The sequence below is a fragment of the Scyliorhinus torazame genome, chromosome 10, assembly GCF_047496885.1.
Source record: "Scyliorhinus torazame isolate Kashiwa2021f chromosome 10, sScyTor2.1, whole genome shotgun sequence".
Taxonomy (NCBI): Eukaryota; Metazoa; Chordata; class Chondrichthyes; order Carcharhiniformes; family Scyliorhinidae; genus Scyliorhinus; species Scyliorhinus torazame.
In genome coordinates, this window is record NC_092716.1 from 151,135,138 (window position 1) to 151,150,118 (window position 14,981).

The following is a 14,981-nucleotide window of genomic DNA, read 5'->3' on the forward strand; positions in this document are numbered from 1 at the left end:
TGGTTATGAAGCTGATGGTGAGGTGTGTTGTGTTTCTGGTTATAAAGCTGATGGTGTGATTTGTTGTGTTTCTGGTTATGAAGCTGATGGTGTGGTTTGTTGTGTTTTTGGTTGTGAAGCTGATTCTGTAGTTTGTTGTGTTTTTGGTTATGAAGCTGATGGTGTGGTTTGTTGTGTTACGGGTTATGAAGCTGATGGTGTGATTTGTTGTGTTTCTGGTTATGAAGCTGATGGTGTGGTTTGTTGTGTTTTGGTTATGAAGCTGATGGTGTGGTTTGTTGTGTTTTGGTTATGAAGCTGGTGGTGTGGTTTGTTGTGTTTCTGGTTATGAAGCTGATGGTGAGGTTTGTTGTGTTTTTGGTTATGAAGCTGATGGTGTGGTTTGTTGTGTTTTTGGTTATGAAGCTGATAGTGTGGTTTGTTGTGTTTCTGGTTATGAAGCTGATGGTGTGTTTTATTGTGTTTCTGGGTATGAAGCTGATGGTGTGGTTTGTTGTGTTTCTGGTTATGAAGCTGATGGTGTGGTTTGTTGTGTTTTTGGTCATGAACCTGATGGTGTGGTTTGTTGTGTTTCTGGTTATGAAGCTGATGGTGTGGGTTGTTGTGTTTTTGGTCATGAAGCTGATGGTGTGGGTTGTTGTGTTTCTGGTTCTGAAGCTGATGATGTGGTTTGTTGTGTTTCTGGTTATGAAGCTGATGGTGTGGTTTGTTGTGTTTCTGGTTATGAAGCTGATGGTGTGGGTTGTTGTGTTTTTGGTCATGAAGCTGATGGTGTGGTTTGTTGTGTTTCTGGTTGTGAAGCTGATGGTGTGGTTTGTTGTGTTTTTGGTCATGAAGCTGATGGTGTGGGTTGTTGTGTTTCTGGTTCTGAGGCTGATGATGTGATTTGTTGTGTTTCTGGTTATGAAGCTGATGGTGAGGTTTGTTGTGTTTTTGGTTATGAAGCTGATGGTGAGGTTTGTTGTGTTTCTGGTTATGAAGCTGATGGTGAGGTTTGTTGTGTTTCTGGTTATGAAGCTGAAGGTGAGGTGTGTTGTGTTTCTGGTTATGAAGCTGATGGTGAGGTTTGTTGTGTTTCTGGTTATGAAGCTGAAGGTGAGGTTTGTTGTGTTTCTGGGTATGAAGCTGATGATGTGGTTTGTTGTATTTCTGATTATGAAGCTGATGGTGAGGTTTGTTGTGTTTCTGGTTATGAAGCTGATGGTGTGGTTTGTTGTGTTTTTGGTTATGAAGCTGATGGTGTGGTTTGTTGTGTTTTTGGTTTTGAAGCTGATGGTGTGGTTTGTTGTGTTACTGGTTATGAAGCTGATTGTGAGGTTTGTTGTGTTTTGGTTATGAAGCTGATGGTGTGGTTTGTTGTGTTTCTGGTTATGAAGCTGATGGTGAGGTTTGTTGTGTTTTTGGTTATGAAGCTGATGGTGTGGTTTGTTGTGTTTTTGGTTATGAAGCTGATGGTGTGGTTTGTTGTGTTACTGGTTATGAAGCTGATTGTGAGGTTTGTTGTGTTTTGGTTATGAAGCTGATGGTGTGGTTTGTTGTGTTTCTGGTTATGAAGCTGATGGTGAGGTTTGTTGTGTTTTTGGTTATGAAGCTGATGGTGTGGTTTATTGTGTTTTTTGTTATGAAGCTGATGGTGTGGTTTGTTGTGTTTTTGGTTATGAAGCTGATGGGGTGGTTTGTTGTGTTTCTGGTTATGAAGCTGATTGTGAGGTTTGTTGTGTTTTGGTTATGAAGCTGATGGTGTGGTTTGTTGTGTTTCTCGTTATGAAGCTGATGGTGAGGTTTGTTGTGTTTCTGGTTATGAAGCTGATGGTATGGTTTGTTGTGTTACTGGTTATGAAGCTGATTGTGAGGTTTGTTGTGTTTTGGTTATGAAGCTGATGGTGTGGTTTGTTGTGTTTCTGGTTATGAAGCTGATGGTGAGGTTTGTTGTGTTTCTGGTTATGAAGCTGATGGTGTGGTTTGTTGTGTTTCTGGTTATGAAGCTGATGGTGTGGTTTGTTGTGTTTTGGTTATGAAGCTGATGGTGAGGTTTATTGTGTTTCTGGTTATGAAGCTGATGGTGTGGTTTATTGTGTTTCTGGTTATGAAGCTGATGGTGTGGTTTGTTGTGTTTCTGGTTATGAATCTGATGGTGTGGTTTATTGTGTTACTGGTTATGAAGCTGATGGTGTGCTTTGTTGTGTTTTTGGTTGTGAAGCTGATGGTGTGGTTTGTTGTGTTTCTGGTTATGAAGCTGATGGTGTGGTTTGTTGTGTTTCTGGTTATGAAGCTGATGGTGTGGTTTGTTGTGTTTTTGGTTGTGAAGCTGATGGTGTGGTTTGTTGTGTTCCTGGTTATGAAGCTGATGGTGTGGTTTGTTGTGTTTTGGTTATGAAGCTGATGGTGAGGTTTGTTGTGTTTCTGGTTATGAAGCTGATGGTGTGGTTTGTTGTGTTTTTGGTTGTGAAGCTGATGGTGTGGTTTGTTGTGTTCCTGGTTATGAAACTGATGGTGTGGTTTGTTGTGTTTTGGTTATGAAGCTGATGGTGAGGTTTGTTGTGTTTTGGTTATGAAGCTGATGGTGAGGTTTATTGTGTTTCTGGTTATGAAGCTGATGGTGTGGTTTATTGTGTTTCTGGTTATGAAGCTGATGCTTTGGTTTGTTGTGTTTCTGGTTATGAAGCTGATGGTGTGGTTTGTTGTGTTTCTGGTTATGAAGCTGATGGTGTGGTTTGTTGTGTTTTTGGTTGTGAAGGTGATGGTGTGGTTTGTTGTGTTCCTGGTTATGAAGCTGATGGTGTGGTTTGTTGTGTTTTGGTTATGAAGCTGATGGTGAGGTTTGTTGTGTTTTTGGTTATAAAGCTGATGGTGTGGTTTGTTGTGTTTTTGGTTGTGAAGCTGATGGTGTGGTTTGTTGTGTTACTGGTTATGAAGCTAATGGTGTGGTTTGTTGTGTTTCTGGTTATGAAGCTGATGGTGTGGTTTGTTGTGTTTCTGGTTATGAAGCTGATGGTGAGGTTTGTTGTGTTTCTGGTTATGAAGCTGATGGTGTGGTTTGTTGCGATTTTGGTTATGAAGCTGATGGTGTGGTTTGTTGTGTTTTTGGTTGTGAAGCTGGTGGTGTGGTTTGTTGTGTTTCTGGGTATGATGCTGATGGTGTGGTTTGTTGTGATTTTGGTTATGAAGCTGGTGGTGTGGTTTGTTGTGTTTTTGGTTATGAAGCTGATGGTGTGGTTTATTGTGTTACTGGTTATGAAGCTGATGGTGTGGTTAATTGTGTTCGTGGTTATGAAGCTGATGGTGTGGCTTGTTGTGTTTGTGGTTATGAAGCTGATGGTGTGGTTTGTTGTGTTTTTGGTTATGAAGCTGATGGTGTAGTTTGTTGTGTTTCTGGTTATGAAGCTGATGGTGTGTTTTGTTGTGTTACTGGTTATGAAGCTGATGGTGTAGTTTGTTGTGTTTCTGGTTATGAAGCTGATGGTGTGGTTTATTGTGTTTCTGGTTATGAAGCTGATGGTTTGGTTTGTTGTGTTTCTGGTTATGAAGCTGATGATGCGTTTGTTGTGTTTCTGGTTATGAAGCTGATGGTGTGGTTTGTTGTGTTTCTGGTTATGAAGCTGATGGTGTGGTTTGTTGTGTTTCTGGTTATGAAGCTGATGATGTGGTTTGTTGTGTTTCTGGTTATGAAGCTGATGGTGTGGTTTGTTGTGTTTCTGGTTATGAAGCTGATGGTGTGGTTTGTTGTGTTTCTGGTTATGAGGCTGATGGTGTGGTTTGTTGTGTTTCTGGTTATGAAGCTGATGGTGTGGTTTGTTGTGTTTCTGGTTATGAAGCTGATGGTGTGGTTTGTTGTGTTTCTGGTTATGAAGCTGATGATGTGGTTTGTTGTGTTTCTGGTTGTGAAGCTGATGGTGTGGTTTGTTGTGTTCCTGGTTATGAAGCTGATGGTGTGGTTTGTTGTGTTTCTGGTTATGAAGCTGATGGTGTGGTTTGTTGTGTTTCTGGTTATGAAGCTGATGGTGTGGTTTGTTGTGTTTCTGGTTATGAAGCTGATGGTGTGGTTTGTTGTGTTTCTGGTTATGAAGCTGATGATGGGTTTGTTGTGTTTCTGGTTGTGAAGCTGATGGTGTGGTTTGTTGTGTTTCTGGTTATGAAGCTGATGGTGTGGTTTGTTGTGTTTCTGGTTATGAAGCTGATGATGTGGTTTGTTGTGTTTCTGGTTATGAAGCTGATGGTGTGGTTTGTTGTGTTTCTGGTTACGAAGCTGATGGTGTGGTTTGTTGTGTTTCTGGTTACGAAGCTGGTGGTGTGGTTTGTTGTGTTTCTGGTTATGAAGCTGATGGTGTGGTTTGTTGTGTTTCTGGTTATGAAGCTGATGGTGTGATTTGTTGTGTTACTGGTTATGAAGCTGATGGTGTGGTTTGTTGTGTTACTGGTTGTGAAGCTGATGGTGTTGTTTGTTGTGTTTCTGGTTATGAAGCTGATGATGTGGTTTGTTGTGTTTCTGGTTATGAAGCTGATGGTGTAGTTTGTTGTGTTTCTGGTTATGAAGCTGATGGTGTGTTTTGTTGTGTTACTGGTTATGAAGCTGATGGTGTAGTTTGTTGTGTTTCTGGTTATGAAGCTGATGGTGTGGTTTGTTGTGTTTGTGGTTATGAAGCTGATGGTGTGGTTTGTTGAGTTTTTGGTTATGAAGCTGATGGTGTGGTTTATTGTGTTACTGGTTATGAAGCTGATGGTGTGATTTGTTGTGTTTCTGGTTATGAAGCTGATGGTGTGGTTTGTTGTGTTTCTGGTTATGAAGCTGATGGTGTGGTTTGTTGTGTTTCTGGTTATGAAGCTGATGGTGTGGTTTGTTGTGTTTCTGGTTATGAAGCTGATGATGTGGTTTGTTGTGTTTCTGGTTATGAAGCTGATGATGTGGTTTGTTGTGTTTCTGGTTATGAAGCTGATGGTGTGGTTTGTTGTGTTTCTGGTTATGAAGCTGATGGTGTGGTTTGTTGTGTTTCTGGTTATGAAGCTGATGGTGTGGTTTGTTGTGTTTCTGGTTATGAAGCTGATGGTGTGGTTTGTTGTGTTTCTGGTTATGAAGCTGATGGTGTGGTTTGTTGTGTTTCTGGTTATGAAGCTGATGATGTGGTTTGTTGTGTTTCTGGTTGTGAAGCTGATGGTGTGGTTTGTTGTGTTTCTGGTTATGAAGCTGATGGTGTGGTTTGTTGTGTTTCTGGTTATGAAGCTGATGGTGTGGTTTGTTGTGTTTCTGGTTATGAAGCTGATGATGTGGTTTGTTGTGTTTCTGGTTATGAAGCTGATGGTGTGGTTTGCTGTGTTTCTGGTTACGAAGCTGATGGTGTGGTTTGTTGTGTTTCTGGTTACGAAGCTGGTGGTGTGGTTTGTTGTGTTTCTGGTTATGAAGCTGATGGTGTGGTTTGTTGTGTTTCTGGTTATGAAGCTGATGGTGTGATTTGTTGTGTTACTGGTTATGAAGCTGATGGTGTGGTTTGTTGTGTTACTGGTTGTGAAGCTGATGGTGTTGTTTGTTGTGTTTCTGGTTATGAAGCTGATGGTGTGGTTTGTTGTGTTCCTGGTTATGAAGCTGATGGTGTGGTTTGTTGTGTTTCTGGTTATGAAGCTGATGGTGTGGTTTGTTGTGTTACTGGTTGTGAAGCTGGTGGTGTTGTTTGTTGTGTTTCTGGTTATGAAGCTGATTGTGTGGTTTGTTGCGATTTTGGTTATGAAGCTGATGGTGTGGTTTGTTGCGACTTTGGTTATGCAGCTGATGGTGTGGTTTATTGTGTTTTGCTTATGAAGCTGATGGTGTGGTTTGTTGTGTTTTTGGTTATGAAGCTGATGGTGTGGTTTGTTGTGTTTCTGGTTATGAAGCTGATGGTGAGGTTTGTTGTGTTTCTGGTTATGAAGCTGATGGTGAGGTTTGTTGTATTTTAGTTATGAAGCTGATGGTGTGGTTTGTTGTGTTTCTGGTTGTGAAGCTGATGGTGTGGTTTGTTGTGTTTCTGGTTATGAAGCTGATGGTGTGGTTTGTTGTGTTTTGGTTATGAAGCTGATGGTGTGGTTTGTTGTGTTTTGGTATGATGTGGGTGACCAGGTTGGTATGGCTGGTGAGGGATCTGATGGTTGGTTTGGTTTTTTTTTCAGTGCTGGGACGCTGCCCGTTACATTCCGCTGCTTGGAGGAAAACCTGGGAATTGACAAACGTGTGACCCGATTTGTTCTTCCAGTTGGAGCAACTATTAACATGGATGGAACAGCTCTCTATGAGGCTGTGGCTGCCATATTTATTGCACAGATGAACAATATTCATTTGGATGCTGGACAGATTGTCACTGTGAGGTGCGCTCTAAAGCATTAAGTCATTCCATTGTGAGACAGTGAAACATGAATTCAGCCAATTGCATTCATCCCTGCATTAGCTTGTGAGTCTATTTCCCAGAACTATGTTGTTTAATCATACTGAAGTTCCGACTGCAGTTATCCGGAAGCATAAATCTGCTTCTTATTCGACCTCTGAAAAGTGAAGAAAAATACTATTTTTTCTGGAGATTGCCCCTTTGTCTGAACCCAGTGAAGGCTCAAGCGTCACTGTTTATGTCGGTGGTTCTCAGTGTCCCTGTCTGAAAAAGTGGTAAACACAGATTGCATAACCATTTTCAAAATTGAATCATGCAAAATAATTGAAGGGACAATATTTACAAGACTATGGCAGGAAAGGCCGGGGAATGGGATTAATTGAATACCTCTTTCACAGAGCCACTACCACAATTGGCTAAAAGGTCTCCTTTGTGCTACATTATTCACTGATGGAGCCTCTCAAACTGCCCTAGCCCCCGTGTCCATTGATGCCCAAACCTGACAAAAGACTATCAAACCTAGTCTTGAAAATTTCAATTAACTCATCATCCAAGGCCTTTTATATGGAAAATGTTTCCTAATTTCACTCATCTCTGGCCACACAGATTGTCTGGTCATTGTCACATTTCTGTTTGTGGAATCTTGCTGTGTGTCTATTGGCTGCCTTAATTTTTCTACATTATAACAGTGACAACACTTCAAAAATGTGCTTCATTGGCTGAATGTGCTTTGTGATGCCCTGAAATCATGAATGACGCTGTATAAATGCATTCTTTTTTATTGTCTCGTTTTAATTTAAAGAAGGTTGCTGTGTTTACTTCCAGCAACATGAAGGTAAATTGGAGAAGGTGGGGCTGTTGTCCTCCCAGAAGAGGAGATTTGATCGACATTTATCAAACACCTCCTGGAACTGTTATGCCTCTAGGAATAGAAACTGTTCCTGTTGGGTGGAGAGCTGAAGGGCTGGTTTAGCACACAGGGCTAAACAGCTGACTTGTAATGCAGAACAAGGCTAGTAGCGCGGGTTCAATTCCCGTACCAGCCTCCCCGAACAGGCGCCGGAATGTGGCGACTAGGGGCTTTTCACAGCAATTTCATTGAAGCCTACTTGTGAAGCTATAATTATTCAGAACTGAAGATTCCTATTGAAACTGAATGTCAAAGGAGGCAGAGATGGCATGAGAACAATCGTTCATGCACAGTGAGTGTTATTGAGAGGAACTGAGTGTGATGGAGGTGGATTCAATCCAGCTCTTCAAAAGAGAATTTGGATTCTGACCTGAAGGGAAAATTTTCCAGGGATATGAGAAAAATGGTGACAAGGTCCTTTGATCTTGCATGACAAAGACAGCCAAATGGCCTTCTTCTGCAGTGTAACCAATCTATGACTCTCTGAATCACAGCAAATCTCAGTCTTTGTCCTGTAGACAGCATTGACGGTAAACTGAAGGGTGAGAAATAGGAAAGCAAGAAAGAGAACATCAGATCTGCAGAGTGGTGGTGACAATGTGCTCAAAGGATACAGAGTGAAAGGAGTTATCAGAAAGGACAGAATGATTGAGCATATGTCGGCTTTTTGAAGAAGTGTGTGATTACATTGAGTAGGCAATGCAGAAATAAGTTATTCAGCTAACTAACCCATGATGGTGTTTATATTACTGTTCAACCTTCATCACCCTATATCATCCAACAAATATCATCTCCTTTTCTCTAACAAGTCCACAAAAGTCTGATTCTTTCCCTCTTTCAACTTCGACATTTCTGCCCGTAAGCCTCCAGCACTGAGAACAGGAGTATCCTAATCTCTCGACTGTATGGAGACTGAAGGAGGCAAGTGCACTTAATGCCTTCCCCATGAACACACTTTGCAATAAAAATCTCCAACTTTATTTTGGTCGTTGCAGCTTTGTAGCCATTTTCTCAAATGACACAACATACATTTAAACTCCTTACTCCCTGAATTTAGGCATGAGGTGAATATTCCTTGCCAAATCAAAGCCAGGAGCATCAGTCATCAAGTTTTCCTGCCCACCCGTTTGTGTAATCTAAGCTCCTCCTTTGTCCAGATCAAATTTTGTTGCTGTTCTAATAAGGGATAATAATAATCTTTATTATTGTCACAAGTAGGTTTACATTAGCACTGCAGTGAGGTCGCCACACTCCGCCACCTGTTCGGGCACACTGAGGGAGAATTCAGAATGTCCAATTCACCTAACAAGCACGTCTTTCGGGACTTGGGGAGGAAAGCGGAGCACCCGGAGGAAACCCACGCAGACACAGGGAGAACACGCAGACTCCGCACAGACAGTGACCCAAGCGGGAATCGAACCTGGGACCCTGACGCTGTGAAGCTACCACTGTGCTACCGTGATAGCAGCACGCCATCACTTCAGAGGGTCTGTGTCATTCCATCCAAATTCGATTTCACTTCAGCCTGGAGCAGTGCACAGCAAACTCTGCAAGTCTAATGTCCTGAAACTTTCTATGTCTGGATATTTGTCCATAAGTGCATAGAATTAAGAAACAAACCCACAACACATTTACACAATCCCTTTTGAGCGATTGGTGCCATTATATTGTTATAACACACACAACAGTTGCTTCTTTGCCCCCCTGGAATTCAAGGTTTTCCCTGCATACTTTTCCATTTTCTCTTTCTGTTTGGAATCTTAATTCAAGTTTTCACATTTCTCTTTCTTTTCCAAATTGAAGTGTTTGCCTTTCTCTATCCCTCTGCAATTCAAGTTGTTTCATTGAATTCCAGCTACCTCAACAGAAGTGTTATCGAGATCACTCGTTTCCTTCTCATGCTTCAGGTTTTGAGTCAATATTTCAACAATCTTGCCTTTTTAACCCGTAATTTAAAATCTTCTCTTCATTCCTTGCCACCACTTTCAAATTAATCTTTGTTGATGGTCTCGAGGCATTCTCAGACAGGTCATGCCTTTCCAGAAACATTTCAGCATGAACATAACCGTGTTAGCTTTTCAATGAATCCATCAAAAATAACCGAGATCTTGTTTATTTATATTCTCACAATTATTACGATCCCAGTCCAGACGCCAACAGCGGCTAGGATGCTGGACTGAACCACAATACTTTAGTTTATTTGTCAGACTGTGCGGAAAAAAATGATTCGCTCCAGGAGTGATTGCTGCATGACAATATATTGATATTTCTAAAACAAAACTTTATCATGAAAACAATATTCAACTATTAATTCACAACCAAAAAGAACAGCTTACAATAACCCTTTAACATTTCCCATTAAACAAAAAGGAAAGAAACATACAGCTCTCAATCATTCGTCAAATTAGCATAGCAGAGTAATACTTGCTTTATACTCGCCTGCAGGGGCTGCATACCATGGCCCTCCCCCGCATCCTCTTTTTCGGACAAGGCCTGGCGTTCAACCCCCTCCTCCAGCATGTCGCCCCTCTGCCACATGAAGTTGTGGAGGCCACAACAGGCCACGACAATGTGGGCAACTCTCCGAGCGCTATATAGGAGGACCCCTCCAGTATGGTCCACGCACCCAAACCGCATCTTCAGGATGCCAATGCACTGTTTGATCACGTCCCTGGTCGCAGCATGGGCATCATTGTAACGGCTTTCCACTTCGGTCTGTGGCCTCTGGATAGGCATCATCAGCCATAACCCTGTCGCCCAAGGTGTCGGCAACTGTTTGTGTCAGGATGAAGGCGTCGTGCACACTGCCCGGGTATCAGGCGTGTGAGGTCACAACCAGCTTCACATTCATGGAGTGGTTCCCCTTTCAGTTTGTGAACACCACCCCATCATGCGCTGGTGCTCGTAGGGTGACATGCCTCCCGTTGATCACCCCCTGGACCTGAGGCACCCCGGCGATGGTGGTGACCCATGCTGCCCAGGCATCCTGGCAGGCTCGGTCCACATTGAATTTGACATATTGTGCCGAGCAGGCAGACAGGGCCTCCGTTATGGCACGGATGCACCTGTGCATCAAATGCTGCAAGATCCGAGACAGGACCCCATGGTGAAGGTCAGGATGGCCATCTCCTTCATGGCCACTGGGAGTGAGTGTCCGCTCCCATCCCCCTGTGCTTCCAGGTGCATCATGATCCGACGGATATGCAGTATGGTTCCTCTGCTCAGCCGGAGTCTTTGACGGCATTCCCGGTCCGGCAGGTCCTTGAATGACAGTTGCTGCCAGTACATACGAGGCCTGATGTGGCGTGTCCTTCCCACCTCCTCCTCAGTCTATTTGGCAGCCAGCTCTCCATCTTCACCTGCTGGCTCCTGGACCAAGCTCTGCTGCTGCAGGATCCTCCCTGAGCAGCTCCTGCGCGTACAGTCTCTGGGACTGTGGAGGCTAGAATGATGGCACCTATTTCTGGTTGGATTCCAAAATCCATTGCCTGCAGCGGGTGAAAGGCAGACAGGTTGGTATGGTGCATACTGGTGCCCAATCAGTCCAATGGGCTACATGGTAGCCCGGGACTGCATTGCAGCTCACGCCCTGACATACTGTGGGTAGCACGGTAACATAGTGATTAGCACAATTGCTTCACAGATCCAGGGTCCCAGGTTCGATTCCCCGCTGGGTCACTGTCTGTGCGGAGTCTGCACGTCCTCCCCATGTCTGCGTGGGTTTCCTCCGGGTGCTCTGGTTTCCTCCCACAGTCCAAAGATGTGCAGGTTAGGTGGATTGGCCATGCTAAATTGCCCTTTGTGTCCAAAATTGCCCTTACTGTTGGGTGGGGTTACTGGGTTATGGGGATAGGGTGGAGGTATGGGCTTGGGTAGGGTGCTGTTTCCAAGAGCCGGTGCAGACTCGATGGGCCGAATGGCCTCCTTCTGCACTGTAAATTCTATGATTCTATGATATCACCCTCTCCCTCCGCGCCTCCCCCATCCCCACACCCACCCCCTGCTGTTCCTCCCGGCACTCTGTCCTCCGCACCACACTCCTAGCCCTGCCGGTGGCCAGTACCGCAGGTGGGATGTCCGGCACCCTCCTGTAGGGGCTACGGTATGCGTTGCCCGTGGGTGGGCCATGTGATGCCCCACCAGCGAGTGGCGGCCAATTGTGGGTTGGCGTTGGTGGGGTGGAGGTGAGGTGGGGGAGGGGTTGGCGGGTTTGGTGGGGTGGAGGGATGGTTGAGTGGATGCACCCATACGGCCGGTGTCACTCTACGCAACCACGGGCCATGGTGGGTGGTCAGTGGGGTGTGCAGCAAGGTGGCTGCCTTGAAGGCTGCGGCAATGGCAATCTGTACCTGAACACTCTGGTCCCGGGGGTCATCCTGATGCCACAGCCCATTCCCTGGTCATTCCCCATTGTTAAACCCCTCAGCCCTGGCAGAGGCCTCCCCCAGCCAACCATGGCAGTGGCAGGATCGGCAGCCGACCATCGCTCCTCTGGAAACGTGACCTACCTCCGCTCCCTCCCTCTGTAGCCACTGCGCCTGTTTCCCGATTTTTAAACCTCAAGTGAACCTCGCCATCGGTAATTCCTCCTGATGGAGACGGAACATCGCAGGTGCCAAGGAGAATACCGGGACAATATGCCAATGACGTTTACTGTACGTGTGGCGCAGAATACATTCACACTGCTGTCAAGGCACCGGAGCATGGCATTCCGTTGGGTGCCTGGCACCAACCTTGATTTTTGGCTATCGCCGAATTCTCTGCCCAATTGTGTTTCCCGACTCTGGCGTTAGCCAACAGAGAATCCCGTCCATTACCTCTGCAGGCTGCAAAGCATAATAACTCCCTGGGTACTTCCCCAGTCAAACCACATTCCTCTGGACAATTTCACCTACTGTTTCTTAGAAGTTCCCAGGCCTTTTGAAAACAAAATCCTTTTTAAAAACATTTTTTTAAAAATATTTCTATTCAATTTTTAACATTTTAACATTTTAAACATAAAACACAACAAAGCAAAGCAACCAAAAGCTTTGATTCCCCCTCCACCCTCCAACAGCCCAATAATACCCAACAAAAGACCAACTCCCCATCCCCTACCCCAGCAACCGATGGTAACCAATTCTTTAAAATGTAATATAAACACCACGGGCGGGATTCTCCGACCCCCCACAGGGGGGTGGCGTGAATCCCGCCCCCGCCTGCCGCCGAATTCTCCGGACCGAAAATTCGGCGGGGGCGGGAATCGCGGCGCTCAGCACCACCGCCCCCCCCCCCCCCCCCCCCCTGGCGATTAAGTCCTGCTGCTGCAATACTGGTCCCGCCGGCGTGAATCAAACCACCTCCCTTACCGGCGGGACCAGGCGATGCGGGCGGGCCCCGGGGGGTGCCCCCTCGGTGGCCTGTCCCGCGATCGGGGCCCACCGGTCCGATCCGCGGGCGGGGGCCTGTGCCGTGGGGGCACTTTTTTCCTTCCACGTCGGCCGTAGCCTCAGCGATGGCCGACGCGGAAGTGACCCCGCCCTGCGCCTGCGCGGGGATGATGTCAGCAGCAGCTGACACTCCCGCGCATGCGCGGACTTCCGCCGTCCGGCGAAATCTCTTCGGCCCCGGCTGGCGTGGCGCCAAAGACCTTTCCCGCCAGCCGGCGGCGCGCCAACCACTCCGGCGCGGGCCTAGCCCCTCAAGATGAGGGCTTGGCACCTAAAGGTGCGGAGAAATCCGCACCTTTGGGGCGGCCCGACGCCGGAGCGGTTCCCGCCACTCCATCCCGCCAGGACCCCCTGCACCGCCGGGTAGGTGAGAATCCCGGCCCCCAGCTCCTGTGGAACCCCTTACTCACAACCCTCAAAATAAACTTGACCTTCCCCAAATACAGGAACTCCATCAAATCGCACAGCCATACTCAGGCACAGGGTGGTTAAGCTGACCTCCATCCCAAAACGACCCACTTGCAAGCAATCAGCGAGGCGAAGGCTAAAACTTCTGCCCCCGCTCCCGTCTGCAGCTACGGCAGGTCCGACACCTCAAATACGGACCCCAGGGGACTGGACTCCAAGTCCACATGCAAGATTGCCGACATGGTGCTAAAAAAGAACCTCCAAAATCTCAAACCTCTCCATCAGCCCCTCCAAACTCGCGAACCGCCCTTCGAGAAATAACTCCTTCATCTCCATCGCCCTGCGCTCCTCCCATCCCCGAAACCGAGCATCCAACCTCGCTGGCTCAAATACGTGACTCCCTCAGCTCGGCATCAACACTGACCCCTCCCGCCAACCCAAAGTGCTGCCGAAATTGCCTCCATATCATCAACGTGACCACCACTACCGGACTCCCGAATATTTCCCTCGGGTGAATGAGAGTGGCACCATTGCCAGCACCCACAACCTTCACCCCTTACAAGAGCCTGCCTCCATCTTTACCCACAAAACCTTTGGCTCCTTAACCCAACCCTGCACCTTCTTGCCCTTTGCCGCCCAATAATACAACAGGTTTGGAAAGGATAGACCCCCTGATGGCCGCCCTCTCCGAAGCACCATCTTCCAAATCCTTGTCATTTTACCTGCTCAATCAAATGACACAATCAACCATTCCACTCCCATGAAAAACGTTTTCGGCAAAAAGAGCGGTAGGCACTGAAATAAGAATAAAAATTATAGCAAAATATTCATCTTTACTGCCTGCACACGGCCAGTCAACGATAGGGGAAGGCTGTTCCACCTCAGTAAATCCAGCTTGACCCTATTCACCAGGATCATGAAATTCAATTTACGATGCCAGCCCAGACCCGAGCCACCTGCACGCCCAGATACCTAAAGTGGGTAGTCACAACACTAAAAGGTTACCCCCTAAAATTGCCTTCTGCCCCTGTAGAAGACACCAGAAAACAATCACTCTTTTCCAAGTTCAACCTATACCCTGAAAAAGGCCTGAATCTACTTCCGCTGATGGCGATGTGTTGAGCTGACACACATCAGGAGGTTCTCCTCCAGAACATATCCGAATAGGCACTTTTGGTCAAAATTAACCCAAAGCTTCGGGCGCATCTCACCCACAATTAAGAAAGGGGAAGAACAGAACCATCTCCCCAGTAAACGGGAGCTCGAGAGGCCTCAGGGACGGCAGGAGCGGAGGGAAAGGCCACATACAGCAAGTGGACAATTCGGCAGACCCACTAGGCGGGGGGTCCCCGGCCACCCTGGAGAGAGGGAGACCGATGACCCGAGCAATGTCTCCCCCCCCACACACCCCCACCCCACACCCTCACCTGGAGATAGATGGAAGATGTTCCTGACGAAGGAACTGATGGCGATGAGGAAGGCAATAAAGATGGAAATCCACATGGCAGTCAAGGTGGCAGTAATGGAGGCATTGGTCACCATTCAGACGGCGATCAATGGACTGGGGAAGAAGGTGGATGTGCGGGTGAAGACGGAGAAGGCGTTGACGGCCCAGAATGTCAGGATTGTCTCTCTGGAGGCCGAGATCAAAACGTTGGTAGAAATCCAGGGGAGTTTGAAGAGGAAAGTTGGGGACCAGGAGAATAGGTCCCGATGCCAGAATATCCGGATAGTGGGCCTGCCAGAGGGGATTGAGTACAGGGACCCGAAGGGCTATGTGGTCCAAATGTTGGACAACCTAGTCATGAGGAACAGTTTCCCAACCCCCCCCGGAGATCGACAGAGCACACAGATCGCTCCGGTCAAAGCCCAAAGCGGGGGAGC

At 46.6% G+C, this 14,981-nt stretch overlaps 1 protein-coding gene across 2 annotated transcripts in view; it reads left to right on the forward strand.

Annotated features, from left to right (window-relative positions):
- The window catches only part of LOC140430971 (excitatory amino acid transporter 2-like), a 643,482-nt gene that overhangs the window by 567,913 nt on the left and 60,588 nt on the right, over positions 1-14,981 (forward strand). For both annotated transcript variants that reach the window (XM_072518822.1, XM_072518821.1), the window contains one exon: positions 6,139-6,333. In XM_072518822.1, coding sequence (XP_072374923.1) covers positions 6,139-6,333 — 195 coding nt within the window. The remainder of the gene's footprint in view (positions 1-6,138; positions 6,334-14,981) is intronic.